The sequence below is a fragment of the Mesoplodon bidens genome (genome assembly GCF_964165515.1).
Source record: "Mesoplodon bidens genome assembly, chromosome: 7".
Taxonomy (NCBI): domain Eukaryota; kingdom Metazoa; phylum Chordata; class Mammalia; order Artiodactyla; family Ziphiidae; genus Mesoplodon; species Mesoplodon bidens.
The window spans coordinates 47258862-47285643 of record NC_138164.1 but is presented as its reverse complement, the minus strand read 5'-3'; the positions used below and the strand labels follow the sequence as shown (position 1 = coordinate 47285643).

Sequence of the window (26782 nt, the reverse complement as noted above, 5' to 3'; positions counted from 1 at the left end):
AGGCTCCAGACGCGCAGGCTCAGCAGTTGTGGCTCACGGGCCCAGTCGCTCCGCGGCATGCGGGATTCTCCCAGAGCAGGGCTCAAACCTGTGTCCCCTGCATTAGCAGGCAGACCCTCAACCACTGCGCCACCAGGGAAGCCCCCACCCCTGCATTTTATTATATCTTATTTTATTATTTATTTATCAAAAAAATTTTTTTTAATTTATTTATTTTATTTATTTTTGGCTGTGTTGGGTCTCGTTGCTGTGCATGGGCTTTCCCTAGTTGCAGCGAGCGGGGGCTCCTCTTCGTTGAGGTGTGCAGGCTTCTCATTGTGGTGGCCCACGGAGCACGGGCTCTAGGCACTTGGGCTTCAGTAGTTGTGGCACGCGGTTTCAGTAGTTGTGGCTCGCAGGCTCTAGAGTGCAGGCTCAGTAGTTGTGGCGCACGGGCTTAGTTGCTCCGCGGCATGTGGGATCTTCCCGGACCATGGCTCCAACCCATGCCCCCTGCATTGGCGGACGGATTCTTAACCACTGTGCCACCAGGGAAACCCCCACCCCCTGCATTTTAAAGGGGGTTTGAGCTACTGGCACTTGCTTTACACCTCCTTACACCTGCAGCCTGAGGAGCTGTGTCAGGGCTAGCTTGGGCACTGGGGGTCCTAAGCTCTTGGCCTGAAGAGGAGTGGTGTTTCTACTGCAGGCATCAACCTAAGATTGTCCTGTGGCTTGGGCCCCCTCTACTACTCATGGTGGATCTTGGACTATACTGCCAGAGATGCAGTGCTTAGGGTGGGGAAGGGAAAATAGGGTGAGCAGAGAGGGCAGCTCAAGGAGACAGAGCTACACAGGAAAACTCTGGGGCAACTACGGCTGCTCAGCCATCAGAAAAGGAACCTTGGAGAGTCTTCCCAGGGAGTTCAGATACTATCGCAGAAACCCCTGGGGTCCAAGGAGGATAGACTAGTTATTTTGTGTGGTCCAAAGTATAAACCAGTATAGACACTGAGTGGAACAGAGGCAGGCTTTGATTTCACGTATGGAAGAGTCATTTCTAATTACCAGAGATGACCCTCATCTATAGGGTATCCAAGTCGAGGCTGGCACACCATCAGGGGTGCTATAGAGGAATTTGGGCTAGGATGGCCTTAGGCATCTCTGCAAGACTTCAGTGTGAGCTGTGACGTGCCCCTGTGCCCTTGCTACTTCCCTTTAATCCCTTGGCTGGTCGTAGGCATGGGGGGGGCTGGGAATCCTCTTTTCCCTCCTTAGGCTCTGCTCCTGGGAGGCCCAACGGTGGAGGGAGTGCTGGGCCCCCAGAGGCATCTCAGAGCTGGAAAGGCTAGGACTTGCCTCACAGTGTGACCCCGAGGCCTCGCTTGCCAGGAAGGCGAGCCCCCCGCCAAAAGGGCTCAGCCTCCTACTCCGCTCCATCCTGCACCTCCTCATACCCATCTCCCCCAAACACTGCACTTGTCAGGTCCCTTTCGCATTCAGAAACCTTCTCCACTTCCCTTTTGCACATAGGCATGTCCCAGACTCCTTGTCCTGGCATTCAAGGCTCTCTGATCTTATTCCCCCTCCCCCTCTTGGGCCCTTTTCTCTATCTCTCCTTATCTAATTCCCACCCTTCCCATGCCCAACTTAAATCCTGCCCCTCCCAGGCAGCCTGCCAGGCCTCACAGAGCTCTCCCTTCCCGAGCTCCTCTGGCTCCTGGAACAGCCAGAAGGGTCTGTGCTGGACCCCTCTCCAATGACTGGTGGATTTTCTTTATACTGTATGACTCTGACCCACTTGCATACAACAAAGATGAAGGCCCAAGTCTCCTGGGTCTGCACCCCAAGGGCCTGGTACAGCCAGTACTGAAGGCAACATGTAAATGATAATAAAATGATATGTAAACAAGCACCTTCCTTTCTTGGTGGGACAGGTGTACACTCGTGTCTCATGATGCACATGGAGTCTGAGGACAGCTGTTTTTTAGTCTCCCCAGTGTCTGGGCCCCAGTATGTCCCAGTCACTACCTGGCTGACTTGTGGCATATGTACTCTGCTTTCTCTCTGAAGGGCCACCCTTCTCCCACTTCTGAATGTCCCTATGTGTGGGATGGAGTTGGGGACATGTGATTCAGGCCCCTCTCTTTTTTAGAGGGGTAGGATGTAAGCTGGAGGTGCTAGTGGCCATCTGTCATGGGGGAGGGAGAGGAAGATGGAATTCATCATCCCTGATGTCAAACACCTGGATCTGGCCGAGCTTGAAGTAGTAACCTCCTGGTCTTCTCAGTCACATAGGATAATAAATTCCACTGTTGAAGCCACTGTGAGTTGGCTTCCTTTGCAATGGAAATAATGCTAATCCAGGGTACCTGGGGACCCACAATTTTAATCCAAGAATTAAACTGAGAAGGAAAAGGGACCAAGCTATATGCAGATCTGCTACCTTATCTGATGAGATAATCACAAAAATACTATAACTCTGTTATGGACTGAATTGCATTCTCCCCAAAATTCATATATTGGAGCCCCTGCAATGTGATAGGGCCAGTGAAGAGGTAATTTAGTTTAAATGAGGTCATAGGGGTGCAGCCTCATCCAATATGTCTAGTATCCTAATAAGGAGAGAGAGAGATAAAAGGGGTGTGCACACAGAGGAAAGGCTGCCTGAGGACGCAGCTACAAGGTGGCTGTCTGGAACCGAGGAGAGAGGCCTCAGGAGAAATCAAGCCTGCGACACTTTGATCTTGGACTTCCAGCCGCCAGCACCGTCAGTGATAAATTTCTGCTGTTCAAGCCACCCAGGCTATGGTATTTCGTTACAGCAGACGAATACAACCTAGCAGACTCAGACAGCCCTCATGTCACAGATGAGGAAACATGTTTTTGCCCACACTCACAGAGCTTCCTCAGGTCTGCCTGATGCTAAAGTCAGACTGCTTCCATGGGACCCACGGTCCACCCCAGTCCCTGCCCACCAGACCCACGGCCTCTGGTAGGAAATAACCAGTCTCTTTATTTACAAGTGATTTTACAGTTAGAGAACCCAGGTGGGAGGTGGGGGCAGGGTGGGGCATGGGATGGCACTTGGGCTCTGGTAGGTCACTTGTCTGCACGGACAAAAGAGGCGAAGACGCTGTCCTTCTGGCTGAGCAGCTTCTCTGGCTTGTCGAACTCAAGGATGGCGCCGCGCTTCAGGACGATCACCAGGTCTGCACTCAGGATGGTGTGCACGCGGTGCTGGGTGGGGCAGGAGGGGCTGTCAGGGTTGGGGGGGGGCCGGGCTGGGGCAGCTGAGGCATCCCTCCTGCAGCTTGGAGGAGGAGGCATGTGGCCAGAATGTCTTATCTCTGTGGTGACTGCCCTTTCCCGGGGTGGCTGTAACTCCAAACCCTCCATCTGCTAATGCTACCCTCTCCCTCACCGGGTCTCAGCTCTGCCCCACCTCCAGGCTTCAACACTCAGAGATTCTCCCAACGCCCCCCTCTCCCATTTGCTCTGGAGAAGTAACCCTAGCCTAGCTCACAGGGCCTTGGGACAGGAGCAGACCTTGGAACCTGGAGGAAGAGGGGAGGTCTGAGGGAAGTGCAGGCGCAAACCCTCCTACATCCCAAATCCTGCAGTCCAGGCTCCCTGCAAGCCCGCCAGACTCCTTGCCCTGCACTGCCACGGGGTCCTCTCCTGATTACCAGGCGCAGGTGAGCCCAGAGGCTGCCCACTGATGACAGCCTCAGGAGGCCAGCCGTCTCTCTGGGTGTCCCCCCTGCACCCCATCATGGGCCCCTTACCGCGATGGTGACCACAGTGCGGTCTGCGAAGGCCGTCATCACCACCTTCTGGAGGATGTTTTCCTGCCAGGTCGGAGCAGCAACCGTTGGCTCACCTGCCCAGTGGGTGGGGTCTGGCCTGGCTTCTGGCCCAGCTCCCATCTGACCCCAACCCTAGCCCCACCCCCTCCCTCTGGCTCTAGTCCCCATAGGACCAACCAGGTTCCCAGTGTTCAGGGGCTGGGTTCCGCCTGTTGGGAGCTCAGCTGTGTGCATGTGTGTGTGCTGTGAGTGTGTCTGGGTGTGCTGGGTTGTGGGGATGGGTGTGAAATTTGTGGGTCCGTGTGCAGCTTGTGTGTATGTGTGTTATATTCCAGCCTTAAGACTAGCTGGAATCAGGGTCCCCCAGCCCTTCGCCTTTTCTGCTCCATATGACTCTTTTTTTTCTTTCCATATGACTCTTGATGTTAAAGGCAACTTGAGTTTCAGGACTACTTTGTGCAACCTTCTCCCTAACACCCCCGAAAACCCTCTCCAAGACCCCCACCCCTTGGGTGTGCCCAGCACCGACCGTGGCCATGTCGATGGAAGCCGTGGCTTCGTCCATGATGAAGATGCTGGTCTTCCTCACAAAGGCCCGGGCCAAGCAGAACAGCTGCCTCTGGCCCTGGCTGAAGTTCTCCCCGCCTTCCGTGATGATGGCATCTGAAAACAGCCCCAGGAAGGGGGCGCAGGGCTGAGTTAATTCTGCGTTGTGAGTTTAGTGGACGGAGTGGCTTGGGGTTTCAGGAAATGTGTGTACAGGGGTAAATATGTAGGTGTGTGTCATGAGTACAGGTGTGCACAGGGTGGCTGCACCTTACACAACACAGATGCCATCTGCTGGAGTTACAAAGAGAAGAGCGCTCCCTGGAGTTATGCACGGCTGGGGCCCTGGGCAGTTCTGGGAGGGGCATCAGCCCAGAGTGTGTCTGTCCTGCATGTGTATGGGCCTCGGTGGGGTGATTTTCTGAAGCCAAGGCTTGGCCGGCTCCCACTGTCCCAGGGGTTTCAACAGATACACCAAGGTTCTGCTGACCCCCGGGGTGGGGACACAGTCTTCCCAGTCGCCTTGATGAGTGACCTGTGCCTGTGATTTCCAGTCAGTCCTCTTCTCCCTCAGGGCAGAACTGGGCAGGCAGGTGGATGCGGAGGGCAGGGCCGGATATACCACCATGGTATTGGGGACTTGCAGGCTCTGTCTCTTTACTGTACCCCTGTTCCCTGTAGGAGAGGCCAGATCCTGACTGACCAGTTGTGTGACCTGGGACAAATCACTTGACATCTCTGAGCTCCTGTATAGTGAGAAGTAGAACTTAATGGCCTCTGGGATCCTGCCAGACCCCAGACTCTGAACTCTGGGCAAAGCTAAGACACGGGTGTGAGTTGTCCCTTCCCAGCCCTTACAAGCGTCCTTTAGTACCCGGTCTGTGCTCAGCCAGGAGTAGTTACCGAGGCCTCCTGGCAGCGCCTTCACCACCAGCTTCAACTGGGCTATGTCCAGGGCCTCCCACAGTGTGCTGTCAGAACACCTCTTCTCCGGGTCCAGGTTCAATCTGGAGGGTGGCACACAAAGCCCTTAGAGAGGGGAGCGGGGTCCTGGCTCTATTCCCAGGGGACGTACAGAGGGTGAGGCTGGTGAAGGGAGCAGTGAGTGGGAACTGATTGACCTGGGGGCCTGGCTGGGAGGGGGCAGCAAGGTGCTGGCAGTGGGTGGAGGAAAGCATCCCAGGCTTGAGGGTTGGGGGACCCCTCCCAGTGCCTAGGCCTAACGGAAAAGAGAAAGGCATGAGGGTGCAGCTTTAAAGAACCCGCGCCAGCCCTTCATGCCCAGAGCTAGAGCAGGGCTGCTTGCCCAGGGAGGCTCGTCCACCCCTCCCTCTCTATGCCCCAGATCTGGAGGAGCGGAGCCGGGCCTGGGGCTGGGGTGGGCCTGGTGGCGGGGGTCAGGGGGCTCACCGGATGGTGCCGCTGAAGAGGACGGGGTCCTGCAGGATGATGGAGAGGCGCGAGCGCAGGGTGTGCAGCGGCAGTTTGGCGATGTCGATGCCATCGATGATGATGCGCCCTGCATGCAGACAGTGTCACAGGTGGGGCACCAAGGAGCGGGGAGACGGTGGCGCCGGGGACAGGGTCTGCCTGCAACATGGGTCCCAACGAGGATGCGGGGGAAGGCAGTGACGGCTGGGCCTCCTGTGACGTCTGACCATACCCAGGACTGAGGTCCCATCTGGTGGCTGTGGGTACATGAGGGGTGCCCGTCATACAGCTCACCTTCGAACATGTCCACCATGCGGAAGAAGGCGAGAGAGAAGGAGGACTTCCCGCTGCCTGTGCGGCCGCAGATCCCAATCTGGAAAGAGAGGAGCAGGTATGCTGTGGGCACCTGGGGTGTCTGGGAGCCTCTAGTGCTGAGCTGTGCAGGCGTGGGAAGCCCCAGCATCTCTTCTCGTCCTGGTGTTCTGACCAGCATCTCTTTAGCCAGGGCTGGGCCCGGGTTTGGGCTTGTTTCCTGCAGTGGATCCAGAGGGGGCTCCTACTTGTCTGGCTGGGTATGGTACATGACTGCAGGGGAGCTGGGGACACTGGTGTCTCTCTATGTGCCTGGGTGTAGCGGGAGGGCACAGGGGTGGCTGAGCGTTGTGTGCAGGATGTACCCCACCTTAAACTGGAGTCATCTCTCACCCCATCGCATCCGATACAGAGACAGAGGTGGTGATATAGAAGGATAAGGGAGGCAGGGACAGAGGTACATCGAAAGGTCAGAGATAGTGAGACAGACAGCCACAGACAATGACAGAGTGAGAGAGACAGAGACAAAGAGACAGGAGGAGAGGGGCAGCGTCGGAGCGGAGGGGGAGAGAGGGGGAAGTCAGTCAGAGTTGGATCAGAGTGCCTCCCCAGGACAGGGCCTCACTCTCTGCCCCAGGACCCTGCTCTGAAGCTCAGGGTACAGTGTCCTGGGAGAGCCCCTGACCACTTGTGGGGGGCCCTGACAAAGCCTCTCTGAGTCAGGGGAGTCTGGGGTGTCCTGTCCATCTCCTTGGTGGGTGAGTGAGGGCAGCAGGAGAAGGCGAGAGGCCTGGACCTGGGAGACTGGGGGTCTGAATGGGTGTGAGGCCTGGCGGGCCCTGAGGGCCAGGAGGTGACTCTGTGAGGCTGTCCAGCCCTCTGCCCTCCCCGCTCCCCTGACCTTCTGTCCTGGGGAGATGAGAGCGTTGACGTGCTTCAGCACTGGCTTCAGGGAGCTGTCGTAGCGCACACTCAGGTTCTGGATCTGGATTTTCCCTTGGTCTGGCCAGTTCTTCGGGATCAGCGATGGTGCTGGGGGCCGGGCTGGGGGTCAGCTGCCAGGTGTGGGCCACAGCTGGTATCCAGGCATGCCCTCCTACCCCCAGGATCCTCGTGTCCCCCTCAATCCAAACACACATCCACACTGGGCCCTTTCCCCAGACATCCTCCCACGCCCCTCACCCAGCAGCCCCTCGTAGTGCTCCGCTTCAGTTTTCAGGAGCCCGTGGATGCGTTTCACGGCCCCCAGCTGGAGCTCCATGTCCGCCAGGTTCCTCACCATCCAGTTGAGGTAGTTGGACACCTGAGGGGAGCAAGCCGTTCGCAGCTAGTGATCACTTGGTCCTGTCCCCGGCCACCAGGATGGCTCTTCTTACGGTTGAGGATGCCTTTTGCTGCCCACCGCTCACTGTCCAGGGGGCCCTCCATGGGGGTTACAGCGAGTGTGGATCCTCACCCACCCCCACCTGGGGCCCAGGCCTGGGTGAAGGGGCAGGGACCTGCAGTAAGCCCTCCTGTCCACATGGTCCCTCTGGCATCAGACTCGGTATAGCTTGGGGTAAGGCCTGGGAGCGCCTCGGTCAGGGAAGGTGCCCTGGGCTTCCCCAGGGGCTGGTGTCTGACTCTTTCCCTCCCCCACCTGCTGCCACTCACCATTAAGGCGTAGGTAAGGCCCAGGCCCACCAGGCCGGCAGAGAGCTCCCTGTGCAGGGAGTTGGAGATGGAGGTCACGGCCGCGATGAGGACCACACATGCACCAATGTACTCCTGCAGAGGGAGTGGAGCTGGCCTGGACCCTCAGGGGTTGAAGGCACAGCACTCCTACCCCTCACTCCCTTCAGGGGGGACAGCAGCTCAGCCGAGACTCAACCCCAGCCCCGCAACACATCATCAGACACACAGGAGGCTGTGAAGGCTGGAGCCCCAGTAGACAACGTATGCACACAGCTCTGCTGCCCCCGCCCCCAAGCCCAGCACGCATGCCTCACCAGCTGGCCCACACCTGTCATATGACCCACTTCAGACACACCTGTCACAGCTAAACACACAACTGTTCTCGCTCTTGGCACACACCTCAGACACACAAGCCTCCAGGCAGTGATATAAGAAAGAGAGGGCTCAGGTCAGACACGGGGAGGACCACCAGAGCTGGGAGAAGCAGGAGGGTTCGATGCCCACCCCGTATGCACACCAGGCCGGTATCTGTCCTCTCTTCCCACCCTCCGGTCCCTGTTTGGCCCTTGCTCTGGCTGCACAGCCCTATCAGAACCCCCTGTCCCTGGGGTGTGGGGGGCTGGGGGGCACTTGCCATGCGAACTTCGAGCCACCTGTTGGCGGCCGTGAGGAAGAGGGAGGCGATGTTGTTGGAGTCCGTGTATTCAAGGAGCTTCTGCTGGAACCGGGCCTCGTACCTGGAGGGAGGATGGGGAGGATGAGGGGGAATAATCTTGGTCCATGTAGCCCCCGGGACTTTCCTCACCTGCAGAGGGGGCTGCCTGGGCCTCAGCAGCCCCCAGACATGCCACCTCTGCCACCTTATGGATGCCATTCCTTCCTGGAACTCCCTCCCAGCTCCCTCCTGCTTATTCAAACCTGTCAAAGGTGCCACCTCCTTCAAATGCTTGTTTTCACCCCAAGACCTGTTCTCCTCTGCAGGGCTTCCCTGTTACAATAAAGCGCACCTCCACCCACCCAGGTGCTCAGGCTGGAAACCTAGGAATCATCGGGATTCACATCCAATCCCTCAGTCCTCTTATTTCTTTCTCCAAAATAGCCCTGGCCTCTGCCTGCCTCTGGCCTGCTTCCTGCCCACTGCAAACTCACTTGGACTATAGTATCAGCTTCCTGATAGGTCTACCTGCTATCTCCCTACAGTCTACCCTCCACACTGCAGCCAGCATCATCTTTCTAAGTCATAAATTGCATCCTATCTCTCCCCTGCTAAGAATATGAATGACTTTTAGGATAAAGAACCACCTCCTTGCCAGAAGCCTGTGTGAGCCAGCTCCTGCCAACCTCACCCACCTCCTTCCATGCCACAAATTCCCTTGCTCACTGTGTTGCAGACACAGAAATTACAGTAAAGTAATTTATTACTTTACTTGCCTTTTTTCAGTTTTGTGACAATGCCAAGTGCTTCCCCACCCCAAGGCCTTTGAACATGCTATTCCCTCTGCCTGGAATGCTTTCTCCCCTGCTCTTCCCAAGGCTGACTCCTCTCAACTTTCAGGCTTTACCTTAAGTGGCACCTCCTCAGAGTGGCCTTTCCTGGCCTATTTTTCTCCATCTCTGCAGCCTGTTTGTTTCATAACCTCTGCTCATATGTTAATTTCTCTAGCTGTTTATTGTCCACCTCCCTCACTAGACTGTAAACTCCATGAGGATGGAGACCATGTTTGTTTTGGTCACTAATGTATCTCCAGCACCTGGCACTGTCAATAAATATTTGTCGAATGAATGAACCTTCCCTGACCCTCTAAGGTAGATGGGACCTCTCTGAACAAGGAACTCTGGAGGCTTCTTTCCTGCCCTCGTGCCCTCGTCACGTTCTCCCTTGTGTTACTTTGTATGGATCTGCCTCTTGTCTCTGACAAGCCTGGGCTCCTGGTGTCGCTCTCCTTGGCCACCCCTTCAGACTTTGAGCCAGGCCTAGAGGAGGGGGCAGGTGTACTTGTTTGATGGTGAATGAAAGAATGAATGAAAGGTGTCTCAGCATGGTCTCAGGGAAACAATGGAGGGGACTCAGAAGAACTCAAGATGGATCTCATGGGCATTTGCTTTTCACTCCCAGAAGCTGTTTGTTCTGCAGCTCCTTCAGTGGAGGGCCTGAATCATGTGTCTGAGGAGAGCAAAGCAAGTCTCTGAGTTGTGAGAGGGTGTGATCGGCCAGCCACAGGGTGGATGTGTGTGTGTGTGGGTGATGTGTCTGAGGGGAATGTGAAACCATTGGTCTGAGGGTTTGTGTGAGTAAGTGGCTGTTGAAGATGTGTATGTATGTGTGAGTGCATGTGTGAGTGACTGGGGAGTCGGAGGGGTGTGTGACTGGCCTGAGGGGTGGGTGTGCATGAGAGTGTGTGTGAGATGGGACCTTCTGTGGTAGGTGTATGACGGAGTAAGGAATGTGGAAAGAGCCCCACTTTTGGGGCCATGTGGACCCAGGTTGGAGTCTGAGCATTATTACTTACAGGCTGTGTCTCAGGACCAAGGCTCAGTTTCCTCACCAGTAAATGGGGGATAGTAATAGTTCCTACATGGACTGAAACAACCATTCAGTGTTGGGCACCCTTGAAACTCTTCTTGGGAAAAAGCAGGGCCTCCAAAAAAACCCGGAAGGTCAGCCAGGCCTGGGTTCCAAGCCCAGCACCAGCTCTCACTGACTGTGTGACCTTGGGCTGGTTACTCAGCCTCAGCTGTACAGCGTGGCTTCTCCTACCTATGTCATGAGGCTCTTATGAGGATTAAATGCAATAACCCACACACATATCTGGCACATGGGAAATGTACAACCAATAAATGCTAGGTTGCTCTCAGCAGGACAGGCCTCTGGGCAAAAAGCCAATGAATTTAACACATTCAGGGATGATTTTAAAAGTCCTTCACTCAAATTTAAAACTCATTGATCATGTCAGTGCAGGGTGTGGGAGGCCTCCCAGGCAGCAGTTTCTCTGGCTAACCGCTGGCTTGGTCGGAGGCTGGTTGCAGGATGTGGGCATACACTCAGATCCTACTGAAGGGTCTGGCCCACTCTAGGAAAGTCGCACTCTCTCTTCCCCAGGCCCTGCCAAAGGCCTCCAGGAGATCAATTCTAAGAGGAGCATCACCGAAACTTAGAGTAGAGGTTGGCCCAGGAGTGCTGAGGGGTCTGGAAGGTGAAGGAACTGGGGAGTTCAGGCTTGAGAAGAGGAGGAGGCTGGAAGGGAACCCTGGAGTCATGCCAGGCTCCAGGGAGCTTCTGTGGGGAAGACAGCACAGGCTTGCACAGTGGCAGGAGATGTCCAGGGAGCAGAGCCAGGGCCACGGCAGAGCTCTGCTTTGCTTTGCTTCACTCAGACAAGACCCCAAAGAGGACCTCCCATCGGCCCCAGATGCCCCAGAGAGTGAACTGGGGCTGCAGGGCTGCGCCAGGAGCCGGGGCACCTCTCCCAGGGCAGCAGCTAGACTTTGGGGGTTGGAGGGAGGAGATGCAGGCAGGCCTCCTCAGACCCTGTCGGCTGGCCCTTGAGCCCTAGGGTTACTGGACACAAGGCTGGTGTCACATGGTTACTGTCATGACCCGCACAGCTGTGCCATCCTAAAAATAACCTAGAATCATTCTCTGAGTGAAGCTTAGAGACCAGAGCCCCAGTATCTGGGTCAGGGGTCTCTGGCCTGTCTATCTGGAGGAGAGATGCCCTAATAATTCAGACAGAGACTGAGGTGGGGAGCAACAGCCCCCTCCACTCCCAAGGCAGCCTCAGACGCTTCTGTCAAGCCCAACATCACAACTCAGAGTGGCAAGAGGATGGTGGGAGTTTTGGAGGAACTGAAACTGAAGTTTTGGGAGAGTTCCTCCAGCCTGGTGAAGTCTTATCTCCTCTTTGAGTCCTAGCACTAATGACACCTCCTCAATGAAGCCTTCCATGACTGCCTCCCTTCTATGTTCCCAGAGCCTGTGTCCCCCTTTCTTTCAGAGTACTTGTCACATGGGTTTGTCCTGGCCTGCTCAAAGCCTGGACTGTAAATGCCTCCAGGGCAGGGGCTCATCTGACTCATTTTTGTCTTTTTAGTGCCTGGTGTGGGGCTTGGTGAACACTCAGTAAATGTTTGTTGAATGAACAAGCAGGTTCAAATCTGTACTTTGTGGGACCTTACAGAGAGCCTCAATTTCCTTATCTGAGAAGTGGGAATAATCAAGCTTTCCATTTCAGATTGCAGTGCAGAATGAATGAGACTGGCACGTAAAGTACTCAGCATAGTGTTTGGCTCACAGGAGCGTCTCAATGAAAGATGGCCTCAGGGCTGGCCCACACCATGTAAGGGCCTTTCCAACATTGATGTGTGAGGAATTGTCCCAGCCTTTTCTCTTTTCATGTTTTGCCTTAGTTCACAGAGGCCATGGGCTTGGCTCTAGGCCTGAGATTCTCCTCTCTGGATCATGCTGCTAGAGCCCACTAGACCTGACACCTTGGGTGTACTGGCCTTGGGGCCTGATGAGGGGTTGGGAGACATGTGTCCTGGGCTTTCCTAAGTAGAGCCCTGAGAATTGAATCTCATGACCTGTGACCCTGGCTCCATCTCTACCCCCCTACCCACCCAGGGTGAATCTGGTACCTGAAGGCCCGGATGGTGGTGAGACCTTCCACGGTTTCGGCAAAGTGTGAGAGCAGTGGGAGCTGGGTGGTGTCGTCCAGCTGCTGCAGGTCCCTGTGCAGGGGAGCAGAACAGAATGGTTAAGAGGGCAGCTCAGGGCTCCGCCTGGGTCTGAATCCTAGCTCCACCTCTTACTACAGTGCAGGCAAATAGCTTCACCTCTCTAGGCCTGTTTCTCGCCTGTAAAGAGGCGAGACAAGGGTACCCCCCCCATCAAGCAGTCGTGAGGACTGGATGAGCTCATTTCTGTAGATACTTAAGCAGAGCATGCTGTACGGTTACTGTTATCCTGGGCATCAGACACCTCACGTTTGCGTCTATCTATTTGCTTTGCCGCACCGCCTCACTCTGCAGCAGTGTTAGTTCCCTTTCACAGGCGAACAACTTGAACAGCTAGTCAAAGGAACAGAAAGACCAGAAAAACTCCACGCTTTCAGTCCCCTCCCCGATAACCACCACAGGCTTTGGATTTAAAGAGCTCCTGGAGAGGGGAAGGCCAGTGGTTTCCATGGCAACAGAACTGTTCCTGCTCCCCACAGCTGCACCTTGACAAGTGTATTAGTGCCAAGGAGGTCAGCTTGGGAATGCAGGAAGCAGCTTTCCTGGACAAACTGTCCCCAGGGCCAGAGTGGGTGCCAGGGGAACAAGGTGGTTTCTCTGGCAGAAGGAATGAACCTTGTAGATCAGCTTGTACGGTGTTTAAAAAGCCACTGCGATTTTGTGAATATCAGTGCACTGTGTTCCATGTGGGTACCAGGGGATTCTGGATCATCCAGGCAAAAAGCCGTTTATACAAATCATGATCCTTATGGGCAAGGTAATTGTGGCCAAAATGTATCTAAATTTAATTATTATTATCATAGCCAATCAGTATTTTGACTCATTTCTAACAAACTCTGTGTACTTGAGAGAGGTACTTAACCTTTCTGGCCACAACTCCTAGTAAGAAACACATTTTATATCACGAATCAGTACACACACACACCCATACAGGACCAAAACAAAGGTTTCATCAAGCAAAGCTTACTGTTACTATGTGAATACAGTCTGATATTTTCTATTCTATTTCATTAAAAAAATTACGGGCTGTGATCTATGATACTGATTTCATGACCCACTGATAGGTTGTGATTGGCAGTTTGAGACACACTGGCCTAAAGATTCTTAAAAATTGTCCCTACAAATCTTTGAATCTATGAGCTTAACAGAATCACTCCCAGAAAGAACTTCCAAGAGAACATTCTTAGAAAATTTTGAGTAGGAAAGAGTCATGCGTGGCTCCAAGGCTCATGAAGGCGAATGTGATCAACGCGAAAGGCTGTGAGAGGCTCCCTCAAGTCAAGGCTTCCAGCCACGCTCTGGATCCACGTGGGTTGGGAGGTCTGGTTGCCATAAGACCCCTCATATCACGTGCCCTCTTATTTTATGCCATCAGCCTGGACACTGGAATCATACAATCCTCCCGGGAAGCACTTTGGCAAAATGAATGAAGGGCATGATCACGTGCTTACACCCTGACCTGGCAATCCCATTCCTGAGCATATCACCCAAGGAAGTAGTTCAAATAGTAACTGCAGTGTGTGCGTGCTGACAGACGGTTATATTAGGATAGTGGAATATGAATATTTCAATTTTCCATTGTTTTGGGGGACACGACTCTGCTACTTCTACGATGATGATTCTAATAACAGTGCTGAAGTGCCTATTGCAAAGAACTTCCCATCCCTCACCCCCGGGCAAGTGCTGCCATCACCTGGATGCCACCCGGAAGTACTTCTGGATGAAGTAGCACACGACAGCCAGGGGCAGGAGGGCCACGAGGAACACAGGTGTGACATAGGAGATGACGGCCAGAGCTGAGACACAGAGCAGGGTGGAGCGGCTCAGGCACTCCAGCGTGGACGGGATGTGCTGCAGGAGGGGAGGGTGAGAAAGGGAGGTGAGTTCTGGTATTTGATTACCTTCAGTGTGTTACCTGGCGCCGTATTTTGCTCTCTTCCTTTATTACGGTGCATGTCTTACCCCTGCAGCTACGCTGTAGGCTCCCTGAGAACAGGAATTAGAACTTTGTTTTTCACCATCTAGTATGATGGCAAATAAAGAACACAGGCTAAATCAAAATGAATATCCTCCACAAAATCAGTCACCTTGGTTTAGAGTATGCTTGGAACCTTATTGTGAGCCAGAGTGGGCTTGGATGGAAGCCAAAGGGATGTGGTTTCCTTCAGCCTTAGTATGAGGGTCTCCCAGGGGAGGCCCCAGGTCCTGAGGCAGCATTATAATCAGATGGTGGCCACTGGGTTCCTACCCCAAGGCTCTGATCTGGGGAAGCCAGCACCAGACAGGAAAAGCTCCTGGGGGCCTGGCCTCTCTGAACTGCGGAAATGTGTCGCGGTCCTGTGTACCTGGTCGATGGTGTTACAATCAGATGAGAACCTGTTCAGGATGGTTCCAAGGGGTGTGGTCTCGAAAAACCTAAGAGGTAACCAGAGGAGCAGTTACTCATGTGTTTACTGATTTCCTTCCTGTTTACTGAAGGAGGACAATTATTTCTTTCGTTTCAATGTCTATGGGGTCATCCCCAGGTCTGCTTTTCCAGGGGCATTCGCCTTTGCAGGTCTGTAGACATCTGGCCTGTGTTGCTGAGAATTCGTGTGGCCACCCAAGGGAGTGTTGGCCCCTCCCCAGCCTCTCTGACCCTACAGCCCACGTGTGACCTCTGCCACCGTTCTCAGCTTATCGCTCTGCCCGACACACTCAGGACTCCCTCTGTGTCCTCCTGGGGACACAGAGTTCTCTCCAGAGGGACAACTCTCCCAGGGTGGGGAGGGGACAGGGCCCCGGGGCAGCTTGTTGGCCGGCTGACCCTGCAAGGTCACTCCGGCTGTCAGCACTCCGGCTGTAACCCAGAACCGGCACAACCCCAAAAAGAGGATTTCAGAACCACAGATCTGGACAAATAGAGGGTAAGTAAACCTGGAGGCCGTGTCTGTGGGCCACAGAGTGCTCACAAGGCTGAAAAGTAAAAAGTGCAGATGGTGAGGTCTGGCATTGAGGAGGGGCCAGATAAGCCGTTTGCCTACTGTATTTGTAAACCGAGTTAGCAGCTGTGACAGCTTTAAACCTCTTTCACACCAAGCAGCCTTTGAGGGTTTTATCCATCCCATTACGGAGGATGAGAACAGCTTCCCAGTGTGTCCCTGGGGTCAGAACCTGCAGAATGGCTGCGGGCGGAGAGAGAGGCAGGGGAGGTGAGAGCTGAACCGTGGGTGGTACCTGCCTAGGGAGGGGAAACTAACATTTAGGCAGAGCCTGCAGACACTCGCTGTGAAGGGCTCTGGTGACAATTAGATGAGCTAACCATGTAAGATTCCTAGCACCATGTCTGGCTGAGTAAATGCCAGTTTCCCTCTGCTTTCTGCACCGAGGAGGGCACTTTTCTCACATCATCTCCTTGAGTCACCCCAGAAGCCTGTGACAGAGATCGTATATCCCCATTTTATTGATGGGAGACCTGAGGCCCAGAGAACAATGACTTGCCCATAGCCCAGCACAGCCAGGGGAGAGGCCTACCTCATGGGAGCCAGGACGATCCGGTTTAGCAGGCTGCAGTGCAACCTCTTGGCCACCTTCAGCCCTGTCCACTCCACTGTGATGGATGTGACAAGGCACAGCACGATGCCCAGGCTGCAGAGCACCGTGAACACCATGGCGTAGACGGTCTGGTCGAGGGAGCACTCCTGGGCCTGGCAGAGAACGAGGCAGGGTCCTGCAGGGGGGCGGTCCATGCTCAGCCCTCCCCCCACCCCAGCCCCGGCACTGGGGCTGCTGGCCACACCTGGCTGAGGGAGCAGTTCCTGGCCATGGGGTTCAGGATCAGGGCGCTGTCAGTCCACTTGGCCAGCCAGTAGTCAATGGCCACCAAGACCATGTGCTTGAGCAGCTGGGATAAGATGAGCAGTGAGAGAAGCAGGATGCCGGCCGAGGACAGGTACTTGGTGCAGGCCCGCCACGGGATCTTGGCGCGCTGGTGCAGCACCGACGACAGGTTGTCCTCCTCCTCACTCTCGGCCACCTCCTCTGCAGGCCGCAAGAACCCACCCTGTGGCTTCACATTGCACACCCCTCTGAGGGGAACCAGGGGGTGTGTCAGCCCCACTTACAGATGGAAAGACTGAGGCACACAGACGGGATGGGATTTCATCAGAGGCACACTATCTCCCCACTCCCAGAACCCCAAACCTTAGTCTCCTCATGGTTGATCAGACCTCAGGCCATGATTTCACTCCAGTCCCACTGTCTGTACCTTCCTCCTCTTCCTCATCCTGCAGGAGGCCATCTCTTGAGGACATGGCCCGGGGCAGGCCCTGGGGTGGCTCTGTGGCTTTTCGCTCCACAATGGTCTCCTGAAAGACAGATGGGTCTGGCCCATGTCCTTGGGGTGTGCAGAGGGGAAAAGGGAGGGTAGGGGGGCAACCACCCCCGGTGATGTCCAGTGTCAGTTTCCAGGTTGCCCCTGCCTGGGGGACAGTCCAGATGGACATATGTTTGCCTGCCAGAATTTATTCCTTCCCCTTCATCAGTTACTAGCACCCCAATATCCCTGTGGGAGACCACCTCTCCCCTATTCTTAGTCTCTGTGATTCAGGGGGCTGATCATTCTCCCTTGCTCCTGGGGTGTGCACATGACCCAGGACTGGTCAATCTTCACATTCCACATCCCTGACCACAGTGATTTGTTTGGGGTGGGCACATGACCAAATTGGACCAATAAGAGTCAGCCCTGGGACTTTTGCTAAACTATCATGAAAGAGGCACTTTCCTTCTGGCAGAGTTGTTGACCTGGGAGAATGGAAACCTGAGATTGCCAGTGGCCCTCATTGTTGTTATATGAGAATGAAGCCAATGTGAGGTGAGTAGAACCAAGGGATGGGGAGAAATAGATTCCTGATGATATTGCTTGACTACCTGGATCTAGCTCCACCTGAAGCTATGGCGTTGACTTTCCAGTTTCTTGAGCCAATAAATCCTTAACTACCCACCCTTTTTTTCTTTGCTTAGCCAGTTTGCATTGGTTATCTGAAGCTTTGTAACTAAATGGTACTGACTATCTCAGGAAAAGGGGAAGTCATCCTCCCGACTCTGCCTTGGGTAGCTGGCACAGGTACTGGCTCTCTAGTAGGAGCAAGTTCATGCCCAGCTCCCACATATGTCCTTTGTGTGTGTGTGGGTGGGAGGTGGGGCTTCCTGGGGCCAATGAGGGCAGGAAGACCTTTATGAGTTCAGGTTCTAGCAAAACCTTCCCCTCAGGGGGTGGCTGACTGGCCCCCAAAATACACCCACCTTCTCCAGCTCTTGGTCCTGCCGGTTCATGAGGGTCTTCCAGTGCTCAAAGAGCTGGCACTCAGACCTCTGGAAGTCCTTGAGCGTGCCCTCCCTCTGGATGGTGCCGTCCTTCATAGCGATGATCTGGAAAGGCAGAAACAAACCTGGCGGGGGGCTGGCTGGGGAGGAAGAGTGGAGGTCATGCCCCTGCCTGACCGAGAGGTCTAAGATGGATGTACACAGAGCACCTATCTTTTCCCCACCGCAAACGGCCTCCAGCTTGCCCACTGCCCTCAGCAACACACTCCAGGATTTAGAGTCTGGTACATCTGGCGGGGGGGTATTCTCAATGGTTGTCCCGTGGTTGATAGGAGGGTTTACAGAGCAAATTAGTGCATCCTGGTCAAGCTGTCTGGTTATCCCCAAAGACTCCAGCAGTGAGAGCTGTTTCCATACACTGAAAGGCCTAATAGCACGTTACCCTTAGCTCCTCCTCATGGCAGATCTGATATGTTCCACCAGTGTTTGGCAAAGCACCTGTTGGTCTAAGTGTGTGTGGCCTCTTTGAAATCAATAAAACTTATTTTATTTGAAACATTCAATGTTTTATACTCATGTAGACCCATCAGTAATTCAGAAACCCATCCTGCTCCTCTCACCCCCACCCACCTCATGCTGGGGTTCAGGGACGGATGCCCAGGAGTCCTGTTCACTGACACCTTGAGGAACCAGGCACCTCCGTGTCTGCCTTCTTTGGACTAAAGATTGTCCTGAATTGTCTCACCAGAATCACCACAAAAACTCAGACACAAACCTGTACCTGCTTTAATAGCTTTTTTAAAAAAATCTGGATCTTTTTTTTTTTTTCATAGTAGAGGGAAGATCTTACCACATGTAGAAGGAAGACTTATCTGGGGGGAATCAGCAGGGCTGATTAACACAGACCTGAAGCTTAGGAAGGACCTCAATTTCCCCGGACAAATTTATGTAGGATTCAGGCAAGACCCAGATTTCACAAGTCACATGATTTCCATCTTAAAAATTAAATGCTTTCCAGTTATTTGAAAAGTAACTATTGTCTTCACGTTGAGGAATATGGGAATTTAACTGATGTGGGATTTCACAAAATTGCATTTTACTGGTAATATTGAAGTTTCTATTACTACTGCCATTGTTTGTTTCCATATTTTCCATTTGATCCTAACTTGAATCTGATGCACTCGTGGGCAGGAAGATGGCTCTCCCCTCCAAATGGGCACTCCCCAAGGCTAGGGGGGTGAGTCATCAAACTGGGCAGGAAACAGAGGTAAGAACTGAGTGTCTGCTTCTTTTTGAGACTTCTTTGTGCCAGCCTTGTGTGTACCCACATGGGGCCCGTGTCAGGATATGGATGTCTGCAGCTCTAGGTGATACCAAACCCTTGGGCTATGCAGGGTCTCCCTGACTGGCCCAGCCTGTGTGAAGCCATCCATTGCTGATCTCTTCTGCTTTGTGGCCCTCAGCAGTTGCTACTGAGACATCTGATTGACTCCTTTGAAGATGTCTGACTGCCTCTCCCACCTCAGCCCTCCACAGCTTGACCCCCTTGTGGCCCCTCACCCAGTCTGCATGCGGCAGGTACTGTAGCTTGTGCGTCACTAGGACCACTGTCCGCTTATCATCTCGGAGCAGCTCAAGGATCCCAGCCTGCATCAGGTGGTCACTCAGATGGACATCCAGAGCTGAGAAGGGGTCATCCTAGGCAGAAGGGAGAAGGTAGGGACACATGTGGGAAGAGGGGATAACAGTGAGTGTAAAAACCACCAGAGTTACACCAGCTCTGTTTTAGGGACTGACACTAACCCAGCCCACCACGTGGTCCTGGACAGTGCAACCAACCTTTCTGGGCCTCAGTTGCCTCATCTTGAAATGGGGCTATCAGTTATGCCTCTCAAACAGATCTAATCACAAGCATTTCCTGACTCCTGAACCTCCACTGACTCCCTATAGTTTATTAAGTCTGAATTCCTTAGCACACTAATCCAGGCCCTTAATTTACCACCTGCTCAGTCTTCCTTTCCAGTCTCACTTCTCATCTGTCTGGTGCAAGCTCCCTACGCTCCAGGTTTCCAGGGAATTTGCCATTCCAGGCCTTTGTCCAAGCTGTTCCCTCTGCCTGGAGTGCTGATCTGCCTCTTGTCTGTCTGGTGAACTATTACTCATAGTAATAGTGGAGGGTGGAGAATAAAGCTCGGGTCAGAGACCTGAGGTTCCTTCTTCTAACCGTCTGTCCAAATGGGCTTCCTCTTTCCTTCTGTTTAACTGACTCACTCTTCAAGACCCTCCTCTAGGAAGCCCTCCCTGATTACTCTAGCCCTCACTGTTGTCTCCCTGGACATAGTCTGTGTCACACAGTTTGGCTTTCAAGTGGGCTGTGGCTCTTGAGTGTGGGTAAGCTCTGTCTCCCTAATCAGACTCTCAACCTTTGAGGCCAAGGGCTGGGTCTTAGAATTCTTTAGTATCAACTAAGGCACCTCACACAGAACTTGGCATGAAGTAGGGCAGGTATAGGTAAGTTTTATCTCATGTTTGATTACTAGTGGTTAACTGGAGTGCTGTGTTGAGAAGGATTCTAAGGCCAAGTTAAGTTTCCATGGGAAAGAAAGCTGTGATCAATTAGCAATGTCTGCTCTGGGCATGAGATGTGAAGTGGTAACTCCCCTTCCGTGTATTTGCCATTTTATAGTCGGGCTAAATAAGTGTTAATAGGTTGGGGCTGTCCTACAGGGAGGAGGCCTATAATTACTACTCGCCTCCCCTCATGGCTACTGCAGAGCCCAGTGTGAAATCCACATGGGTCAATTGGACTAACCTTGCCTCAGTTTCTCCATCAATAAGATGGGTAGGTAATATCTCTGGCAGGAGAGGATTGCTCCTGGAGGGGGCGGTTGTTGGGGGATGGTGTGTGTGGGTCTGTCTATCTGTGTAGGCAATGAGCCAAGGTGGCAGCCAGACATGAGGGCCCCAAGGAGGTACCAGCTGGTGCACTCACCAAGAAGACGACGTTAGTGTGCTGGTAGAGGGCTCGGGCCACGCTGATTCGCTGGCGCTGACCACCGGACAGGTTGATGCCCTGCCGCCAAAGGGGAGGAAAGGTCACGCCCTCACAGCCCTTCAGGAGAAACTGTCCTGGCCCCTACTTGTGAGCTCTTTGGGAGGGAGGCCTGGCTCTATGCACCTCTTTGCCCCCTCCTCACCTGGCAGAGAAGGGGAACTTGTACATGTTTACTGAATTCATTCAGAAGTGGGGAGAATGATTCCCAAGGCGCTAGGGACCATCTGACCCATGAAAACCAGGATGGAGGAAGGGCGGATTTAAATCACACATAAGGAGGACAGCCACAGAAGAATCCTATTTGTTTAAGCTTATGGAGGAGGGACCCCGCCCAGAGAGGGAACAGGAAGAACCACCCTGAGTCTAGCACAGTGCTGTGCGGGCTCTCAGTACATACCTGGGGCATGAATGGAGATGTCAAGTCATCTCCAGCCTGGGAAAGTGCTAAGCTGACCTCTGCACCAAGCTAGACTGAAAACTTTTCGAGGACAGCCACCAACCCAGGGCTCCAGGAGATCATTTTGATCCCACTGCAGGCAACTCTTCAGCCTTCCCCCTTTCTCATTTCTCATTACCTGTTCTCCCTGAGAAGGATGTCAGGGCATGGTGATGGTGACGGGTGGGGAGCAGGGGAGGCTGAGGGCCCCAACTTTGAGAACCACCCCCTGGAAGCTGCTACTAACCCGTTCCCCAATCTGGGTCTGGTCTCCATGGGGCAGGATGTCGATGTCTGGCTGCAGGGAGCAGGCTTCGATGACCATCTTGTACCTGCAGTGGGGTGGGTGGGTACACAGCTGATCACCCTGGCCAGAGGTGGGCCTGGGCATTTGCAGAGGGTCATTACCTTCCAGGCAGACGTGCCCAGGAGGAGCAATGGCTTTAATGGGCCTCCTGATGGGTGTAAGCAAACACCCCGTGAGCTTGAAAAGAGCTGAGGGCAGCACCTGACACCATCATGAAGAAAGTTAAATATTTGAAAGATGAGTTGGATGGGAGCAAATAGCCACATAAGTGACAAGAGAGGGCCTGTGGCCCCTGTGCAGTGGGAAAAGCTGCAGCCAGAGCCCATGCTTGGAGCACTGCCAGGGAAAAATCACTGCTGGTTTGCTTAGGCAGTAAATGATGATGGCTGGTCAAATATTCGCCCAGCCTGCTCCCCTCACACTTCCCTGGTCAGCTCTCAGCCTGGGCAGGTGCCAGCCAGAGTGCATGGAGGCATGAGAGTGTCTTGGTGACATGTACTTGGGTGTCAAGAAGACTTGGATTTGAAACCCATTTCTGTCACTTACTGGCTGGGTGGCCTTGGGAAAGTTACCTAACCTTCCTGATTCTTGGTTTCCTCATTTATAAAATGGGGATAATAATAGTACCTGCATACTGGGATTGATGTAAGCATTGCAGGAAATCATGCATAACAAGAGCACCTGGAAAGAGCTCCATGGATGTTAGCAGTCATTAGCATGGGGGGGGCGCTGGGGGTAGGGAGTCACGAGAACAGAGACTCACGGAGGGCTGGGCGAGCCTTTTCACCAACCTCAAGAGAAGGCACCAGGGTTCCTGCACCTCCCTCCCCTCCTGCCCTCTCAACCATGGGAGCTGGACTGCCCTGATGCCCAGCACATCTGGATCATTTCCAGATGGACCATATGGAACAGGCTGGAATCCAGATAAGGGGGCTGGAGAGCAGGATGGCTGGCTGAGGAAGATCGATGGAGGAGCAGGCAGCCGGCTGGGGCAGTGGCTAATGCATGACCAATTTCTCCCCTCCCCAGCTTGCCCCCCAACCCACCTCCTCGAGGCTTTTACCGTTGTTTGTTGAAGGGACTCTCAAAGGTGATGTTCTCCTCCACGGTGGCATTTAGCAGCCATGGTTTCTGAGAAGCGTAGGCCACGGGGCCTCTCTTCCTGGAAAAAACAGGGCAGGAGTAGGGAGGTATTCTCAGGGGGTCATTGTCAGAGGTGGTTGTCAAGCTGATGGATTAAACTGGGGCAAGGGGGTGGGGGCAGCACTAAGATGAGGAGGTGCAGTTGGCAATCTGCTTTGTGTGGCTCCTGGTGGCCTCTCGTTCCCCAAGGGCCCGAGGCAGGCTTGGGTGCTGGGTCTTAGCTGGCTGGGGGATAAGGGACCTCAACCCCTCCCTGCTCTCTACCCCTCCCTATCCCACCCCTTCAGTCTGTCCCCCTTCCTAAGTCTCTCTGGGTAGAGCCCAGAGCCTGGGAAGACCCCAAACTGTGACCAAACTAAGTAAATACTTGAACCCTGATTTCCTCCTTCCTTGAGTAGCCCTCAAACCACTCGACTTTGATGTTAGCAGGTAACACTCCAAATGGAACTTTTAAAAATGAAGAGTCGGGCTTCCCTGGTGGCGCAGTGGTTGAGAGTCCGCCTGCCGATGCAGGGGACACGGGTTCGTGCCCCGGTCCGGGAAGATCCCACATGCCGCGGAGCGGCTGGGCCCGTGAGCCATGGCCGCCGAGCCTGTGCGTCTGGAGCTCCGCAACGGGAGAGGCCACAACAGTGAGAGGCCCGCGTACCGCAAAAAATAAATAAATAAGTAAATAAAATGAAGTCAAGGAAACCACATTTAGTGTGATGTGGTTTCTGAAGACACACACACACACAAAAAAAAAAAAAAAAAAGGAAAGAAAGAAAAGGAAAAGATGACCACCAGACAAAAATTATCCGTGCATCAGGGGAGCAGCTTGATGCACGGAAGCAGCGGTGGCCTCTGAACCACCGCATGAAGCACAGCACCCTCCCTGGCCTCCTCTGCAGCTGGGCTGGACCTGGGGGGCTGCCTTCCAGAGCTCTGTTGCTCCCTTGGCCTGAGGCCCCCTCTGAGGAAGTCTTCCCTGGAGGGCGGTGCTCTCGGGACACAGTACCTGATATCCGAGTCGGTTGCCGTCTCCCGCTCTGGGCTGCAGCAGGGGAGGAAAGACGTACCTTCAGGGTTCACCTGAGTAGACCGAGTTCTCCATAGACATTTTGAGCTCCTTCATACCCAGCGTGAGTGCCTTTATAATCCCTGAGACCAAGACTGCGGCCACAGAAGCCACACGCCATCCAGGGGAAGCCTCCACTGCCTGAATACATGCGGCATGTGTGAGGAAGGCCTCAGGGGACCTGGTTAAGTTATGAGGGACAGTGGGGGGAAGGCACCATTGGTGTAGGCTCATGGGGGTGGGGGTGCTTCCCACGTCAGAGGAGCATGAGGCCCAACATGTGGCTCCTGCAGACCCAGCCTCTGCATCAGGGCGCGGATGCACTGGCCGAGGTCTTGGGCTGACATGGCTGCACAAATATCTGGGGCAGGACGTGCGCTTTGACCGTAGCCAGGCAAGGCCGGGCAGGCCACCATGGGTGCCTGCAGTCTGGGGATGGTAACCTACAGCCGATGGAACTCAGTGTGGCACCTAGAGAGCTGAGAAGGGCTCCAGGTGTGATTTGCAGCCCCAGGTCCCTGTCAGAAGACAACCAAGGAGCCTGGGGGATCTGCCGAGAGGGACACTGTGGTGCCCACGTAGCCTGGACAGACCCCAACTGCTCCAGTGTCAAATACTCCGTCTCGTTGTGTTCATCCATGCATTCATACTTGTCACATACCATGAGGTCTGATTTTTGGCTCAAGAACTATGGTCACTATGACTAGAGATTCTGGGCTGTCATCATGCCCTGGCACTTGGCGACAAGGTGGGAGAAAGGGCAGAGAAAATATGGGGAAGTGAAACCTCTGTGGTGTTGGAGAGTAAAGGCCAGAAGCTTAAACAGATTTCCAAGGTCAAGTCAACCTCCCACTCCTGACTTCCCACCACCTCCAGTGTGTCTCGATTGTCTTGAAAGAGGTGTGGTTAGGCAGGGTTTTGAAGGTCTTAGAGCCACATCAATCTATTTCACTTGGATGTCTTAGACGACCAGAACATAAAGCACATTGAACATAAAGCAACACGACTGAATTTTCTGTCTGCCTGGGGGATACCCACCTCCGCTTTTTATAGCTTTGTTTCTCAACTTTTTTTTCTTTCTTTCTTTTTTAAATTTATTTTTTATTTTTTTATCTTTGGCTGCTCTGTGCAGCATGCGGGATCTTAGTTCCCTGACCAGGGATCTAACCCATGCCCCCTGCACCGGGAGCACGAAGTCCTAACTGCTCGACCGCCAGGGAATTCTCCAAGCCCCTTCCCTTTATTGGAACCCACTTCCAACCGAGCTCCAAGGCTGTACCTGGGGTCCTCTCCCGTCTCGCTGTCAGGAAGGCTGCTGGGGCACAAATGGGAAAAAACAATACCAGTTACTTCTCACTCCATTGCCTTCCTCTCCATTACACTGTGTTTTTGGGGAGAAGCAACCTCACAATCCCCACCCCTCCGACCCAATCCCAGTGCCCCCAAGTGGCTTCCTTGGAGGCAGAAACTGTTCTTCTCAATCTCTGTCTCTCCTGCGGCAACTGGATGGGCCCCCTCCAAACAGCAAGGGCTTCAATAGTACTCCTGACACAACTCCAAGCAGCAGTGAGGCTGGTTTGGCATCAAGACTGGCTTATAGTTGGGAAAACTAAAGCTCAGGGAGGGAAAATGACTTTCCCAAGGTCATAATCATTTCATACAGCATTTTCCAACTGTGGATTGGGACCTGAAAATTGGGTCTGAAACAAGTAAATTGCAACTGCACTTAAAAAGAAAAGAAAAGAAGAAAATACCAATGTGCATTGCATGTGGTCTAGATGTGTATTTTTTGTGTGAATTTTTTTTCTCTTACCTATCAATGCATAAATGTAGTGGACTGTGATGTAAAATCTGTTTCATACTGTGGATTACAGTAAAATTTTTTTTGAAAAACTCTGAGTGAGGTGACCTGAATTTTGGTGCCAACTTTGTCAGTGCTCTTTCTCCTGCCCCAGGCCACCTTTCAACCTTCCAGAAGCAACCTTCTGCCAATGAAGTATGTACTTCTGACATGCACATTTGGGGAAAATCAATCTGTTCTGTCTTCATGCAGATCTTTCTTTAATAATAGTAAAACCAGCTGACATTTATTGAACTTTTATAAGCACTGTGATAAGCACTGCAATAGTATTATCTATTTTAAAGCTCAAAAAAACCATATGAAGGAGGTCCGCACTTTATAGATAAGGAAAGTGAGACTTAGAGAGGCTAAGTAACTTGCCCAAAGTCACATAGCCAGCAAATAGCAAAGAAAATAGATTTGTATAACTCCAAAGCTTCATGCTCTTAATGACTACGCTACATTGCTTCACTGTGATTACCCAGGCCATACCTCTGATAAATTTCTTGCCAGGAAAACAGGATGGACAAAAACAGGGATGGAAAGAAGCCTGATGAAATTCTCTTTTGTCCTCTGCTGAGGAGCAGAACAGAATGGACCCTGATGGATATATAATCATCAGTTCCCTATGATCCAATTTGCCGATCTTTATGGTTTCATTTCACTCCCTCAACTCAACCTAACCTCATGTTCCCTAACCATCAGATTGCTGTAGTTTATGAACAAGCTGGTAATGTGAGACAGATTAAAAAACCCAAGCTTACAAACTCCAACTCTGCGGCCACAGCCCAGATAAGCTCATCGCTGCAGTCTTCTGCCTTGACTGCTTCCAGAGTTGCAAAGGCTGTTATTTTTCTGGAGGGAAGCACATCTGTGGCCTCCTGAGGACCCCAGCACACACCGAACTCCCTCAGCTCTAACTCAGGTTGCATCATTATCTGGGCTGTTCATTTAGCCCTTATAATGAACTACCTTCTTCTCTAATCAGCTCCTGTGTAAGTCTTTTATCCCCAGTGGGATTTTAAGGCAGGAAGAGCATCCTTTTCAGCTTCCACAGTGCTTAGCACATGACAGGTCTGTAATAAATGGAGGTTGGTAACAGACATTTTAATCGTTTGGGAGGAAGGAAGGGAGGGGGGCTAGCACTCAATGTGG

General features: G+C 53.1%; 1 protein-coding gene across 8 annotated transcripts in view; it reads right to left on the bottom strand.

Moving 5' to 3' along the window:
• Positions 1-3081: 3081 nt before the first annotated feature.
• Positions 3082-26782, bottom strand: part of ABCC8 (ATP binding cassette subfamily C member 8) — a gene marked incomplete at both ends in the record, with an annotated part of 75988 nt that continues 52287 nt past the window's right edge. For 2 of the 8 annotated variants that reach the window (XM_081240624.1, XM_081240626.1), the window contains 23 exons: positions 3082-3219; positions 3768-3830; positions 4318-4451; positions 5238-5341; positions 5745-5853; positions 6060-6138; positions 6979-7109; positions 7260-7380; positions 7731-7844; positions 8386-8488; positions 12387-12479; positions 14179-14336; positions 14831-14900; positions 15999-16171; positions 16264-16505; positions 16732-16831; positions 17769-17894; positions 19350-19487; positions 20782-20862; positions 21528-21612; positions 22651-22749; positions 23728-23763; positions 25067-25102. In XM_081240624.1, the coding sequence (XP_081096750.1) occupies positions 3082-3219; positions 3768-3830; positions 4318-4451; positions 5238-5341; positions 5745-5853; positions 6060-6138; positions 6979-7109; positions 7260-7380; positions 7731-7844; positions 8386-8488; positions 12387-12479; positions 14179-14336; positions 14831-14900; positions 15999-16171; positions 16264-16505; positions 16732-16831; positions 17769-17894; positions 19350-19487; positions 20782-20862; positions 21528-21612; positions 22651-22749; positions 23728-23763; positions 25067-25102 (2533 nt within the window). Of the gene's footprint in view, positions 3220-3752; positions 3831-4317; positions 4452-5237; positions 5342-5744; positions 5854-6059; positions 6139-6978; positions 7110-7259; positions 7381-7730; positions 7845-8385; positions 8489-12386; positions 12480-14178; positions 14337-14830; positions 14901-15998; positions 16172-16263; positions 16506-16731; positions 16849-17764; positions 17895-19349; positions 19488-20781; positions 20863-21527; positions 21613-22650; positions 22750-23727; positions 23764-25048; positions 25103-26782 lie in introns of those variants that run through there. The other 6 variants (XM_081240627.1, XM_081240629.1, XM_081240628.1 and 3 more) reach the window with 4 other exon arrangements.